This window comes from Monoraphidium neglectum (assembly GCF_000611645.1).
Source record: "Monoraphidium neglectum strain SAG 48.87 unplaced genomic scaffold scaffold01057, whole genome shotgun sequence".
NCBI classification, from domain to species: Eukaryota; Viridiplantae; Chlorophyta; class Chlorophyceae; order Sphaeropleales; family Selenastraceae; genus Monoraphidium; species Monoraphidium neglectum.
Genome location: NW_014012571.1, coordinates 3,788 through 18,058, shown reverse-complemented (window position 1 = coordinate 18,058; position 14,271 = coordinate 3,788). Strand labels below are relative to the sequence as shown.

Below are 14,271 nucleotides of genomic sequence, written 5' to 3'. Positions count from 1 at the left end.
CACCCGTCCTCCCCCCCTCACCAGGCAGCGAGGGCACGACGATGTGGAACCGCCCGCCCGCCTGCAGCAGGGGCAGCGCCTTGTAAAACTCAAAGTAGGAGCCGGGCCAGCCATGCAGCAGCAGCAGGGGGATGGCGCCCGGCTTTGGCGAGGGCTCGTGGACAAAGTGAAGCTCTATGCCCTATGGGGTTTGGCGGGGGGGGGGGCTAGGGTAGAGTCGATCAAACGAACACCAAGTGAAATTGTCAATCGAAGGGTTGGCAGTCAAGTGAAAGAGTGGCAGTCGCTGGAAAGGATGGCGGTCCGTTCGTTGGATGACTGTCAGGCGATTCCGTCAAGGATGGGCAGGCTTTGGGGGCGGGGACGGGCAGAGCGGTTGAGGAGCGGGGAGTGCCGGCGACGGCGGCTGCAAGGGCCGATCAATCCTTGCTATGGCACAACAACAGGGGCCGACGAGGGACAGGGCCAGCGCAGCCGCACAAAAATGCACCTGCGCGAGGCTGCTGGCGCTGTAAACACCCAACACCCAGCCCCGGAGCTTTGGAGCGAGGCCGCGCCGCCATCGGGAGCGGCAGCGCCACACCGTGAGCTCCCGGCAGGCGGGGCCGGTTGTGGGGCCGGCCCCGGAATGAGGCACAAGCAATACGCAAACTGTCGCAGGGGCGAAGCCGTGCACGCAGCCGCCCGGCCCCGGCCTGCCTGGATGGTCGAGGTGTACTGGCTGAACGCGTTGAGCCGCGCCTCCCAGGCGCGCCAGTCGTAGGCGGTGCGCCAGTACTCGACAAAACCCTGGGGGTCCCGCGAGGGTGTGGCGTTCCACATAAGGGTTTTTAGATGTTAGAGGTGCGAGCAACATCCGGGGCCGAGATGACTTGATTTCAGTGGGGCGTTTTGGTGGCTGGATGTCAGACGTTGGGTGCTTTGGCTGCCAGTGCTCGCCGTGGAGGCGCAGGTGTGCGAGCGGGTGAGTCGCAGCTGCCGGCGCTGTTTCCTGGCGCCCGCATTGCCATATGCGCATGCGTTGCCCGCGGCCGGCGGGGTGCGAGCCGGTGACTCACGCACACGGCAGAAGGTGCCCGGGTGGTGCCACGCCCTCCAAAGCAAACACAGACCACAATCACATGCAGCAACATGGAGTGCCCCCAAACCTTGAAGTATTCCAGATCTGTGCCATCTTGCCAGGGCCGTATGTCTGACAGGATGTCGGGGTAGCGGGTCGTGGCCAGTCGCTCCTTCAGATAGGCCAGCTCCTCGTCAGGTACGGCCACCTTGAACGGCTTGATCGCACCTGCCATGGCGGCAGCTGCTGGGAAGCTGCTGGGAAGGCGGCGGGAGGCCGCTGTCGTCGCCGCCGCGTCGTTGCCCAGGGAAGCGTTGGGTCTGGCGGGGGTGTCATGGCAATTCCAAGGGGGGGAGGGAATGTGGGCGGGTGCATGAGCAGGAGACGACGCACCCGCAAGTGTGCTGGATCGCGTGCGAGAGGAGGCGGCCACATCCACGGGCAGGCGGTCAGCTTCCGGCAGCACAGTGAGGGCGGCAGCACAGTGAGCGCAGCGGGGCGCCACGCAGTTGCGACAGGCGCGCAAAGTGGCGAGTGATTCGGCACGGGTTGCGGGGTGGAGCCGGTCAGCTGGTGCCATGGCTGCCAAGGATTAATGTTTGAATGCCGCACATCCCGGTAAATCGAGCATCCCGCGGATTGCACGGTGTAAACTCGCGCTGCACCTGTGATCCGTGCTCACGCCAGATCCAGAACCGGATATATGACCGCTGATCAGAGCGCTTACATACAGCAAACCGCATTGTCATTGAAGGAAAGGCGAAATTCGCCTTGGGTGGTGCTTTTTTGCGGTGCGGAGGATCAAAGGTAACTGGGTCACTGCGTGTCGTCACGGTGACCGCAGACACGTTCGCAATACCTTGGGCCCGTCCCGGCGTCAACCAGCCAGCGGATCAACTTACAAATGATATCACCACAGCACATAGCAATCAACGGCTTAAACTTCACGAGGAACTTGACACTGCGCCAGGTTAATTCCATGCTTATGCTGTGAGGGTGTCGGCCTGGCGGGTTGGGTGGTGGCGCTGCCTACCCAGCTTTGACCGCTCCCCCCAGGCGCACATGCAGAGCTGAAGTGGAGTTTCGCGCACGCAACAGCCCTGGCCCGTCGTCCCACTCCAGGGCGGCAGTGGTGGCTGCCACCCCCCCCAGTGCCGTGCGCATGGCGGATTGGCGCCCATGCCGACGCCTCATGCGCATGCGATTGCGCGCTGGACGTACAGAGTCTCGAGCCCTTGCTGAGTGTACACCACTTGGGCCACTGCACCCACCAGCGCCGTCAGTCGCGGCGGACATCCGGCGGAACTTCTCGCAAACAGACTCAGCAATGCTTCAATGACGTCGGGCATACCACAGGCTTTTCCGGTCGTCGTGTACCTGGAAACATCACCTGCCGCAAAGTTCTGTCATGCTATTGTGACCCGGCACGCGCCCGCACCCCCCGCCCCGAACTAACCAAGAAAAAGGTCTGCGTGCACTCCTGCACCGCCCTGGCGCGACTGCGCAGCTGCTGGCAAGGGAGCTGTGCCTGCGGGCTGACGTCGGCACAGCTTCGCTCAGGCGCATCACCGTCTGCTCGTTGCCGCCGACACCCATACCAACATACAATATGCCCCCAATATTGCGATTCTTGTCACCCATACCTACGATTGTAGAGCACAGAATTGTCCAAAATGTGTGCGGCAGCCATCCACAGATCAACTGCACACTTCAATGATTCAACTGCCAAGGCCTCCTCGCAAAGCCACCATGAGGACGCGGAGCTCCCTGGCCGAGTGAGCTCACCGCAATGAGCACAATCGTGACCTTGTCTGCAACAGCGCAGCGATCTGCTTCGCGCGAACTTTCCGAAACCTCGGTGCCAACATGTCTCGCGGCCTCGCCCCTCCTGGTCCATGCCCGCAGGGCCCTTGCGGCGTCTACTACACGGTCGGGGGCCAGGTTCAAGCCCAATGCCTGTGAGGCCAACGTGACAGCACAACCAGAGGCTCAAGAATTGCGCCCAAACAGCAGCCACGCTTTGCACCCAAGGGGCGCCGCACCACCCACCGCTGCCCTGTTCACGCATGAGGTGCGCATGCACTCTGGCATGCTTCTGTCGCGTGGAAGATGGTCGCATAATCGCACGTCGCTGGGCAGGCCGATGCAGGTGGCGCCGGACGCGCGGTCGGAAGGCCGAGGAGGCCTTGTCAGCGCCTTGCTGCGCCTGCGCGCAAAGCATTTATAATAACCTCGTTGGGCCCTGCCCACCCCATTTCCGCCCCATTCTACCTGTAGAGACTAGCTAGGTCCCGCCTGCCACGCAACTCCCGGGCACTGCTGTGTCCAACAATGCTCCTGCACTGCCACATCCTCCCCCCAGATCCTCGACGCCCTTGCGCCCCATCTGGGCCCCGCCGGGCTTTGGGCGGCCCTGCCCGTGTGCCGGGCGTGGCGTGAGCTGCTGGGGCCCCAGATCCGCGCCGCGCGCCTCACGCTGAGAGGCGGCGCCAGCGCCCCCAAGCCGGCAGTCTTGGCGTTCGCCGCCGAAGACGACGGCCCTCTGGAGGACGTCGTGGCAGCGGCGGCGGCTGAGGCGGGGTCACGGGCACCCACATGGGACCGGCGCGTCCGCGCCGTGGCGGCGCTGCTGCGGCCGCTGTGCAACCTGCGGCGGCTGCAGCTGTCAACGTCCCACTGGGAGACGGTCAGCGTCGCGCCGCTCGCGTGGCTGACGGACCTCACCAGCCTGGACCTGAGCGACTGCAACCACCAGAGGGCAGACCTACGGGTGCTGGCCAGCGGCCTGCGCCAGCTGGCGGTGCTGAAGCTGTATCTAAGCTGCCCGCGCAAGCAAGCGGCGCAGCTGTTGGACGGTTCTGGCAGCGTGCGCGTTTCCGTCTACTCAGAGTCCGTCCTGCACAAGGCCAAGCGGTACGTACCCGCCGGAAGAGCTGCGGAGCCTGTCTCGCCTCTCCCAGCTGCGGAGCCTCGACATTATGCTGAACGGTGAGTCATGGGAGGGCTGCCGTGGTTTCAGCAGGGCTCAAGGCAGGGGACGGTGCCGTGTGTGTGTGTGTGTGTATGTGTGTGTGTGTGTGTGCGCGCGTGCGCGCGTGCGTGCGTGCGTGCGTGTGTGTGTACCCACCCACGTGCTCGTGTGTACAACGGGTATGTTTGCACACGCGATTGAGCATGTGGTTGCACTGGGGCGCCCTAGCTGCTGGCTGGGAGCCTGCTGCCACCGGCTTCAATGGCTCGCATTTTCTGTATGTGCATGCGTGGTCGCTGCAGCACCCATGCCATGCAACCCCCGACGCACCGCAGACGATTGCAAAGAGGACGCTCTGCCGGCCCTGGCCATGCTCACCCAGCTGCATCACCTGGGCGTGTACACCCTTTGTGCCCTTTGACCCACACACAAACTCATGGTGTGCACCAGGCGCAGTTGGCGCCCTCGCTGCGCTGACGGGCCTGACCAGCCTTGTTGCGTTTGGGGCCCGCGGTGACGCCTTTGATGCGTGGGCGCAGGTTTTGGGCTCGTTGAGCGCGCTGCTGGAGCTGCAGATGCACATTGACAAAACTCTGCCAGGGGAGCCGCTGTTTGCGGCGATTGAGGGCCTGCCGCGCCTGCGGGCGCTGCGCCTGGTCTTCTGTGTGGCGCCGTACTTCTATGAAGTTGGGCGCCGCGACGCATCAGAGCGGTCAGCAGACGCCCTCAGGGGTATCCCTCAACTTAAGCTGCTTATCCAGCCCAATATCAGGGAGTGCTCCAGCGTCACACGCCTTATGCAGCTGCCCAACCTCCGGCTGACAGTTTGGTGGAGGTCGTTGGGGAGCTGGCGCGCGACCAAGGGGCCAGGGGCGTGCTGCTGCTGGAAATGCGCCCCAACGGATGATTGACATGGAGGGGTGTTTGGCTAGGTGGGAGAGTAGTGATATGCTGCCGGCCTTCTGGTTGTGAGGGCCTACCCCTCCCCCAAAGACATACGCACGCACCAGCTCCTGGGCCTTGAGCCACGCCACCCAAGTGATCCTCAGATCACCCAAGTGATCCTCAGATCACCTGAAAGTGATGATTGGCTGTGTGCAACTTCGCAGTTGATTTTGTCCTCGGACGGCCTCAGGGGGCATCCCTGATCTTGCATTGCGTGCATTGCATGCCCAAGGTTCAGACGTGCGTCACCATCGCGGCGCTCACACATACAGCTGCCAAAGTAAGAAGCTCACCACCAGGTGGGGTTGCAGGTCGTTTAGGTGGCTCCCCACCACGGGGGCGGGGCCATGCTGCTGCTGAGACTGCATGCAGAAGGCCGGCGAGCCGTCACGATGAGCATGTGTTGTTACAGCACTTGGCAAGAGGCGGGCAGTGGGCAGCGGCCGGTGGAATTGCAGCCCGTTCCGTAATCCATGCAATCCAGTCCTGGCGTCACCTTGGATTCGTAGTCAACTGTCACCGTGTCACAGGGGGCTTCGAGTGCCAAGTGTGCGACAAGCAGCAAAGCGCTCAAACACATTCGAAGTGGATGGGGGGTTCCCTGCTGCATAGCTGCCTGTACACTGAATGGAGGCTTGAAATTGTATGAGGAACTCAACAACGCAGCAGGTTGAGATTCATGCTTTATATGACATGAGCGAGTGCAAAGGTGGGGTTTTGGTGCGTAAGAGCGCGGAGACGTGACCAGTGTACCTGGCAGGGTTCGTGACGCCCCTGCCTACCCAGCTCCAACTGCTCTCCACAGGCGCACATGCTCAGCCAGTGCGGAGTGCTGTGCAAGAAACAGCCCTGGCCGATAGTCCAACTTCAGGCCGGTGGTTGCAGCAACCGCCCAGCTTGCCCTGAAAACGTGGCGAGATTGCGCCCATCACACGCACATGATTCAAGTGCGGGCATTTGCAGCCAGGGTGCAAGCGGTGTTGCAAGTCAATCGGAGTCAGGGCGGCACTGAACATGGAAACACCCTGTTATGAAAGGTGACATGGCATGCAATCCAGCAGGTTAAAGCGTCCTGATTCATGCTGGTTTGGTATGGCTGGTTGGCGTGATCTAGCCACTGGGATCTGGCGCACCATCTGCTCGGGGCCTCGGGCGCGGCAGGTTTGCCACCTGCGCCAACTTCGGTACCGGTACGGTGTGCGAGCCCACAATGAGAAACCTGTCATCAAATGTACCGGTAGTTTATGCAGCAGCCAGCCACAGATCACGTCCGCAGTTCAAACGTTTTGCAAAGGCCTCCTCGCGCTCCCAACATGAGGACGCGGGCCTCCTTGGCCGGGTGAGCTCACTGAATTGGACACAAACGTATCCTGGCTTCCACAGCGCAGCAATCTGCATCGCGTAGACTTTCCGAAACCTCACTCTGCACTGAGCCTGTCGCGCGCGCCTCGCCCGCTCTTGGTCTATGCCGGCAGGGACCTTGCCGTGTCTTGTACACGATCAGGGGCCAGGTTCAAGCCCAATGCCTGCGAGGCCACCGTGCCAGCACAAACAGGGGCCCGAGACTCGCGGCCGCGCAGAAGCCGCGCGGCGCACCCAAGGGGTGCCGCGCCGCCCGCCGCCGCCGCTGCCCTGCTTACACGCGAGGTGCGCATGCGGGCTGGCACCCTGCACGCGCCTGGAGCATGGTCACAGTATTGCAGGTTGCTGGGGAGGCCAATGGCAACGGCGCCCGCTGCGCAATCCTCAGCAAAAGCACCAGAACAAGTACTCACGAACTACCTGATGGGCCCTCCCCGTCCACCTAATTTCACCTGTAGGGGCTAGATCGACGCCTGCCACGCGCCTGTTGGGGGATGCTGAGTCCAACTATGCTCTTGCACTGCCACATCCTCCCCCCAGATCCTCGACGCCCTCGCGCCCCACCTGGGCCCCGCCGGGGTGTGGGCGGCCCTGCACGTGTGCCGGGCGTGGCGTGAGCTGCTGCGGCCCCAGATCCGCGCCGCGCGCCTCACGCTGGAAGGCGCCCCCCGAGTGCCCAAGCCGGTGGCTCTGGCGTGCGGCAGTGACGACGACGGCCCACTTGAGGACGTCGCGGCGGCAGCCGCGGGGCCGCAGCGCGAAGCGATCTGGGACCGCCGCGTCCGTGCCGTCGCAGCACTGCTGCGGCCGCTGTGCAACCTGCGGCGGCTGCAGCTGTCGGCGACGCTCGGGGAAACGGTCAGCGTCGCGCCGCTCGCGTGGCTGACGGCCCTCACCAGCCTCGACCTGAGTAACTGCAACCACCAGAGGGCAGACCTGGGGTTGCTGGCCAGCGCCCTGCGCCAGCTGGCGGTGCTGAAGCTGTACGGAACCTGCTGCGTGCGCGAGCGAACGGTGCAATTCGCAGACGGGTCTGGCAGCGTGCGCGTCCCCGATTGCACAGCTCGCTTCGACATGTGCGCCGCCGTGCCGTACCCGGCTCAGCAGCTGCGCCGCCTGTCTGGCCTCTCCCAGCTGCGGAGCCTCGATGTGATGCTGAACGGTGAGTCATGGGTGGGCACGCGCAGGTGCAAAGGGCGCGCTCGAGGCAGGGGATATTGAGATGTTTGCATTATGTATTTGTGTATCTTAGCGCGTATCTACGTGTGTGTGTGTGTATGCGTGAGTGAGCTCATGTACCAGGCTGCAGCTGCGCTGGGCCTGCCAGCGGTCGGCATAACCCACCAGCGACTTACGCTTGCTTGATTGTCGCGGCGCCCAATCTCTGCACCCCGGGCGCGCTGCAGACCACGCCAGAGCGGACACACTGCCGGCCCTGGCCACGCTTACACAGCTGGAGCGCCTGGCCATGTACGTGTGCGGTGGCCACCAAAGCGGCTCGTGGCGAGAGCCCAACGCGATTGGCGCCCTGTCAGCGCTGACGGGCCTAACCAGCCTCACCGCGTTTGTGGACCTCAGCAGCACTTTTGATGCCTGGGCGCGCGTCGTGCGCTCGCTGCGGCAGCTGCGGGAGCTGCATGTGCAGCTGAGTTTACATCTGCCTGGGGAGCCGCTATTTGAGGCAATCGGGGGCCTGCCGCTCCTGCGGACGCTGCGCCTCGTCCTCTGGCACTGTTGCTGGCCAGAGCTCGCCGTCTCCGAGCAATCTGCGGACGCCCTCAGGGGGGTCCCTCATTTCGAGCTGCATTTCATTCCCAAGATTCAGAGGTGCGCCCACATCGCGGCGCTCATGCGGCTGCCAAATTTGAAGCTCATGACCTGGTGGACTCACGATCCAGCCCGCAGGTGGCTGTCCACCGCGGGGCCGGGGCCATGCTGCTGCTGGGACTGCATGCCAAGGGGCGGCGAGCCGCCAATATGACAAAGGATGCGTTGATACAGAAGGAGGCGGGCGATGGGCAGGAACAAGTCTGGTTGCAGCGGCTTGTTGGCCGAAACCCACGCGGTTGACAGGGCGACGTTCGCTTTCATTGCAGCAGGGCCCAATAAATGCGGCCGACGCCCTGCACATTGCAGAGCGGTTGATTAATTGCTGTTGCTTGGCATTGTGCATGTTGTTTTCCTGGTTTCAGCGGACCCTAGGAAAGGTGGCCAACCCAGCGTGCATGCGCGCTGGGCGCGGCGGGCAGGCTCGTGAGCCTGCGGCACAACGCCTATCACCCTGCAGCACACGCAGGCGCTATGCGTCAAGCAGTGCATCGGGACGCACGTAGCATTGAGGCGCGGTAAAATCATTGTACAGACCAGAAGGTGGCGCGGCGGCATTGCTGTACAGATGGCCTGGCCCGGCGATGCTCGCAAAGGCAGCATCGATTGTGAGGCACATGCCACCAAGCGCTTCCATGGTTTGCCAGCCCAACAGAGGTGCCTCCCCCAAAAACATGCAAACAATGGGGCCGTCCCTAAGTACACCCATGGAAGGGGGCGCGCAGGAGCGCAGAACAGTGGGCAGCGGCCCCAAGTACGAGTGACAGTGAGGGGTGGTGGGCGCTGCAGGCACCTTGCCAGAACAACGCCGTGCGGGTGTCAGGCAAACTTCGAGTGCCGCACGCACTTTTCTTGTCAGCTAGAGTGGCAGCCACTCCCACGCAAGTCGAAGGTTAGAATCTAAATTGCCCCTCACGGCCTTAAACCCCCTCTACTGTACTCAAGTGAAGTGTCTCAACCACAAGGCTCATAGGCCGGCACAAAACACACCTCTACCGACCCAAACCTCACAGCCCGCGCCGCCGCCGGCAGCGCCGCGCGCACGCAGCAGCACAGACGCGCGCCGGAAGCCCTGCGGGCACGCGGCGACCTCGTGCTCGGTCCGCAGCCAGCCGGCGCCCTCCGGGGCGCGGCGGCGGCCGCAGTAGAAGAAGTAAGAGGACGGGCTGCGCACGTGGCTCTTGAATGAAAAGCGCTTGCAGCGGCCATCGTCGCGCTGCAGGCCAAAGTTAAAGTCGGCAAGCCGGCTGGCAGCTGTGGCGCCAGCTCCGACACTCGAGTCCGCGGCTGCCTCGCCGCCGCCGGCGCTGCTGCTGCTGCTGCTGCTGCTGCTGCTGCTGCTGCTGCCGCCGCCGCCGCCGCCGTTGGCGGAAACAGAGAGCGTCAGGCGCAGGGTCATGCCGGAGTCGAGCATGCATCCGCGGCACTGAGGCCGCGCGACTGCAGTTCCTGCTGCCGAGAGGTTGCGGTCGTAAGTGAGTGATTGAGCTGGTGAGTGTGCGTTTGAACTGTGAAGAGGGCAAGTGTCATTCGGTGTCCAGAAAACTGGGAGGGAAAGCCGCGTGAGGCACTGACGCACAGCCCAAGGACAAGGTCCAGCTGTCCTGGGGGTGTGCGGGCAAGCAAGGCAGCGCTACGTCTCGCGGCGGATGGAGCTTCCCAAACTTGCTGAATATTTCCTACAGTATATACAAACAAAAGATTCAGAACTGCTTTGGTAGCCTCGGACACACCATATGCTGTAGCCGCTGTCCTGAAGCTGGAGCTACCACCTGCCGCAAGTCTATGTCAGCTGAAAGAGGCTTGCATCCTGCAGGATGCAGCAGGCACAAGCAGGCGTCGGTGTGCTTTGAGCGACCGCTCCCAAATTGGCCGCCATCGCTTCACTGCTTGTGCAATGCAATGGGGTCACACCTTTTCGGCAGTGTGTACACATGTGTCCATCAGTGACAGCACGGTGCAGGCGGTGTTGCAGGTACCAGGTCAATCAAAGTCAAGTCGGCGCCACGTGCACACACAGAAACGTCCGGTGACAACGGTGGCATGCAGCGCAGCAAGTTGTGGCGTCCAGGTTCATGCCTGTCTGGCTTGGCTGCAACGTTGACAAGATCTGGCGCATCACCATCCGCTCGTTTGACAAGGTGCCTCACCGCCTGCTCGCCGCCGCCACCTGCGCCAACCTGGCGCCAACGGTAGGGTGTGCGACCTGATGCGGTACCATGAGCGACCCCACAACAAGAAATGCACGGTACTTGGAGTCAATATAATAACCTGGAGCACATCTTGTTCGCCAGCCCGCCACTGATCAGCTGCGCAATTCAAAAGTTTCGCAAAGGCCTCTTCGCGTTCTTACCATGAGGACGCGGCGCTCACCGGCCGGGTGCGTCCGGCGCGTTGGACACGACCGCAGCCTAAATGCTGGCAGCGCAGCGATCTGCTTCGCATGGACGTTCCAAAGCCTGTGTGCCAAACCTGTCGCCCGCGCCTCGCCCGCTCTTGGCCTGTGCCGGCAGGGATGTAGCGGCGTCAACTACACGATCAGGGGCCAGGTTCAAGCCCGATCCCTGCGAGGCCATTGTAACAGCACGACCAGGCGCGCGGCACCCGCGGCCGAGCGGAAGCCGCGCGGGCGCAGCGCTGCCCGCCGCCGCCGCCACCCTGCTTACATGCGAGGTGCGCATGCACGCTGGCGTCCTGCGCGGCGCCTGGAGCATGGTGATGCAGGTTGCTGGGCAGGCCGATGCGAATGGCGCCCGCCGCACCTGTCTTTCTCGGCAACGCCTTGCCGCGCCTGCGCTGCAGACTCATGAACATCCTTGGTGGGGCCTCCCCGTTCACCCAACTTACCTGTGAAGGCTAGATCATTGCCTGCCACGCGTCTGTTGGGAGATGATACGTCCAACAATGCTCTTGTGCTGCCGCATCTTCCCCCCAGATCCTCGACGCCCTCGAGCCCCACCTGGGCCCCGCCGGGCTTTGGGCGGCCCTGCCCGTCTGCCGGGCGTGGCGGGACCTGCTGGCGCCCCAGATCCGCGCCGCGCGCCTCACGCTGAGCAGGCTCCCCTGCGCGCCCAAGCCGGCGGTCCTGGCATGCAGCACTGAAGATGATGGCCCACTGGAGGACGTCATATCACCCGTGGCAGCCGCGGCTCCCTGTTGCGCACCGACCTGGGACCGGCGCGTCCGCGCCGTGGCGGCGCTGCTGCGGCCGCTGTGCAACCTGCGGCGGCTGCAGCTGTCGACGACGGTGGAATGGTCGATCAGCGTCGCGCCGCTCGCGCGGCTGACGGGCCTCACCAGCCTGGACCTGAGCGACTGCAACCACCAGAGGGCAGACCTACGGGTGCTGGCCGGCGGCCTGCGCCAGCTGGTGGTGCTGAAGCTGTACGGAACCTGCCCGCGCGAGCAAGCGGCGCAGCTGGTAGACGGGTCTGGCAGCGTGCAGGTCCCCGATAACACAGCCCCCTTTGACACCCGCCTTGCCGTGCCGTATCCGGCGCAGCAGCTGCGCCGCCTGTCTGGCCTGTCCCAGCTGCGGAGCCTCGACGTGATGCTGAACGGTGAGTCATGGGATGGCAGACGTATGGGTGGGCTCAAGGCAGGGGGTGGTGTGGTGTGTATGTGTGTGCATGTGCACGCGCGCGCGCGCGCGTGTGTGTGTGTGTGTGTGTTTGTGTGTGTGTGTGTGTGTGTTGTGTTTTGTGGGTGTCTCTGCACGTTCGAGCTCATGTATCATGCTGGGTTTGGGGCATCACCACGACCAACCAGCAAGCGTGCGCGTGCTTGGTTGCCGCAGCATCCAACCCCCGCACCCCCGCCGCGCCGCAGACTTCGCGAAAGCGGACGTGCTGCCGGCCCTGGCCACGCTCACCCAGCTGGAGCGCCTGGCCATGTACGTGCCCTCCAGCCATCAGAGGGGCTCGTGGAGGGAACCAAACGCAATCGAAGCCCTATCAGCGTTGACAGGCCTAACCAGCCTCACCGCGTTCACGGCCCACTGCACCTCTTTCGATGCCTGGGCACGAGCAGTGCGCTCGCTGCGGCAGCTGCGGGAGCTGCAGGTGCAGGTGACTTACCATCTGCCGGGAGAGCCGCTGTTCAAGGCGATCGGGGCCCTGCCGCGCCTGCGGGTGCTGCGCCTCGTCTTGTCGCACAGCTGCTGGCCAGAGGTCGCAATGTCTGAGCGGTCCGCGGACGCCCTCAGGGGGATCCCTGAGTTGGAGCTGCATTGCATACCCAAGATTCAGAGGTGTGCCACCATCGCGCCGCTCACGCGGCTGCCAAACCTGAAGCTCACCACCTGGTGGCGTTACAAGTCTGCCGATGGGTGGCTCGCCACCAAGGAGCCGGAGGCATGCTGCTGCTGGGACTGCATGCCAAGGGGCGGCAGGCCGTAACAATGAGCGATGTGATGATACAGAAGGAGGCGGGCGATGGGCAGCGGTCAGTGTTGTTGCAGCGGCTTGTCCCCGCAACCCATGCGGTTGACGGGGCAACGCCCGCTGTCATTGCAGCAGGGCCCAATAAATGCGGCCAAAACCCTGCACATTGCAGACCAGTTGATGGAATGCTGTTGCTTAGGTTGGTGCATCGATGTTGTTTTCCCGGTTTCAGCAGACCCCAGGAAAGGGGCCAAACCCGCGTGCATGCGCGCTGGGTGCGGCGTTCACTGGCAGGCGCATGGGCCTGCGGCAAGCAAGACGCCTATCACCCTAAAGCACACGCAGGCGCCATGCGTCGAGCAGCGCATCCGGACGCATGTAGGGTTTGAGCGCAGTAAACTCATAGTACAGACGAGAAGGTGGCACTGTGTTCTGTACAGACGGCCCAGCTGTTTACTGCTCGCAAAGGCAGCATGGTGAGGCACATGCCACCAAGCGCTCGTTGTGAGCGCTTCATTGGTTTGCCAGCCCAACAGAGGTGCCCCCCCCCAAATATAAGAACAACGGGCCCACCCCTGAGTACACCATGGCCATGGAAGGGGGGCGCGCACGAGCGCAGAACAGTGGGCAGCGGCCCCACAAGTACGAGTGACAGTGAGGGGTGGTGGGCGGCAGCGGGCAAGTTGCCAGAACGACGCCGTCCGGGTGTCGGGCACCCCTCTTGTGCCGCACACACAATCCTTTTCAAGTGAGCATGGCAGCCACTCCAACACAAGTCATAGGTCAGAATCAGAATTGCCCGTCACAGCCTTCAACCCCCTCACCCAAAGTAAAGTGTCGCAACCTCAGGGCTCGTAGGCCGGCACAAAATATAGCTCCACCGACCCAAACCTCACAGCCGGCGCCGCGCCCGCGGCCCCGCCCGCCGCACCGCGCGCGCGCAGCAGCACAGACGCGCGCCGGAAGCCGCGCGGGCACTTGACGACCAGATGCTCGGCCCGCAGCCAGCCGGCGCCCTCCGGGGCCCGTCGGCGGCCACTGTAGAAGAAATAAGAGGACGGGCTGCGCACGTGGCTCTCAAATGAGAAGCGCTCGCAGCGACCATCGTCGAGCTGCAGGCCGAACGCAAAGTCAGCGAGCCGGCCGGCGGCGGTGGCGCCAGCTCCGGCGCTCGAGTCCGCGGTTGCCTCGCTGCTGCTGCTGCTGCTGCTGCTGCTGTTGCCGTCATCGGCGGAAACATAGAGCGTCAGGCGCAGGGCCAGGCCAGAGTCGAGCACGCGCGCGGCGTCTGCGGCGCTGAGGCCGCGCGACTGCAGCGCTGAGCACACATTGACCGCCTGCGGGTGTGGGTGCGATTGCCAGTGAGAGAGCGAGTGCATGTGCGTTTGTACTACCAACACAGGCATGTATCTTCATATGACAGGAGGGGGGCAGCACGGGGCGGCGCAGGGGACGCGGCGGAATGAGGGGCTGGGGCTGGGTGCTGGGCAGGGGAGGCGGCGTCCCGCTGTCCGATGGTGCGAAATTCAGACAGTAATCGGGAGGGCGGCGAGAGGGAAGGCGGGCAGGCGAGGCAGTGCCTGGCCGCGTTGCAGGTGCGGGTGCCTGCTGCAAGCCGTGCATGCGTGTGCAGCACGCACCTGCCGAGCTTCACTCCAGGCCGCGCCGCAGCATGTTAGGATCCCAGGCGCCGGCGCCGCCGCTCCGCACCACGCCTGCACAGG

The 14,271-nt window shown here is 63.8% G+C and overlaps 4 protein-coding genes across 4 annotated transcripts; 2 read left to right on the top strand and 2 right to left on the bottom strand.

Annotated features, from left to right (window-relative positions):
- Nucleotides 1-2,733: 2,733 nt before the first annotated feature.
- MNEG_6488 (hypothetical protein) lies at nt 2,734-8,319 on the top strand (the record flags this gene model as incomplete). The annotated part of the gene is made up of 7 exons (XM_014045041.1): nt 2,734-2,835; nt 3,423-3,926; nt 4,021-4,048; nt 4,482-4,694; nt 6,481-6,623; nt 6,879-7,500; nt 7,745-8,319. 7 exons carry the CDS (start codon nt 2,734-2,736, stop codon nt 8,317-8,319), a joined length of 2,187 nt encoding a protein of 728 aa, XP_013900495.1.
- An 813-nt stretch (nt 8,320-9,132) lies between these two features.
- Nucleotides 9,133-9,564, bottom strand: MNEG_6487 (hypothetical protein; the record flags this gene model as incomplete). The annotated part of the gene is made up of 1 exon (XM_014045040.1): nt 9,133-9,564. One exon carries the CDS (start codon nt 9,562-9,564, stop codon nt 9,133-9,135), a length of 432 nt encoding a protein of 143 aa, XP_013900494.1.
- A 676-nt stretch (nt 9,565-10,240) lies between these two features.
- MNEG_6486 (hypothetical protein) lies at nt 10,241-12,562 on the top strand (the record flags this gene model as incomplete). Its single annotated transcript, XM_014045039.1, has 4 exons — nt 10,241-10,362; nt 10,679-10,838; nt 11,101-11,725; nt 11,994-12,562. The coding sequence occupies 4 exons, from the start codon at nt 10,241-10,243 to the stop codon at nt 12,560-12,562; spliced, it is 1,476 nt and encodes a 491-aa protein (XP_013900493.1).
- Nucleotides 12,563-13,392: 830 nt separating this feature from the next.
- MNEG_6485 (hypothetical protein) lies at nt 13,393-13,884 on the bottom strand (the record flags this gene model as incomplete). Its single annotated transcript, XM_014045038.1, has 1 exon — nt 13,393-13,884. A coding segment is annotated over one exon (492 nt), but the record flags the coding sequence as incomplete, so codon positions are not given.
- Between the last annotated feature and the right edge of the window lie 387 nt (nt 13,885-14,271).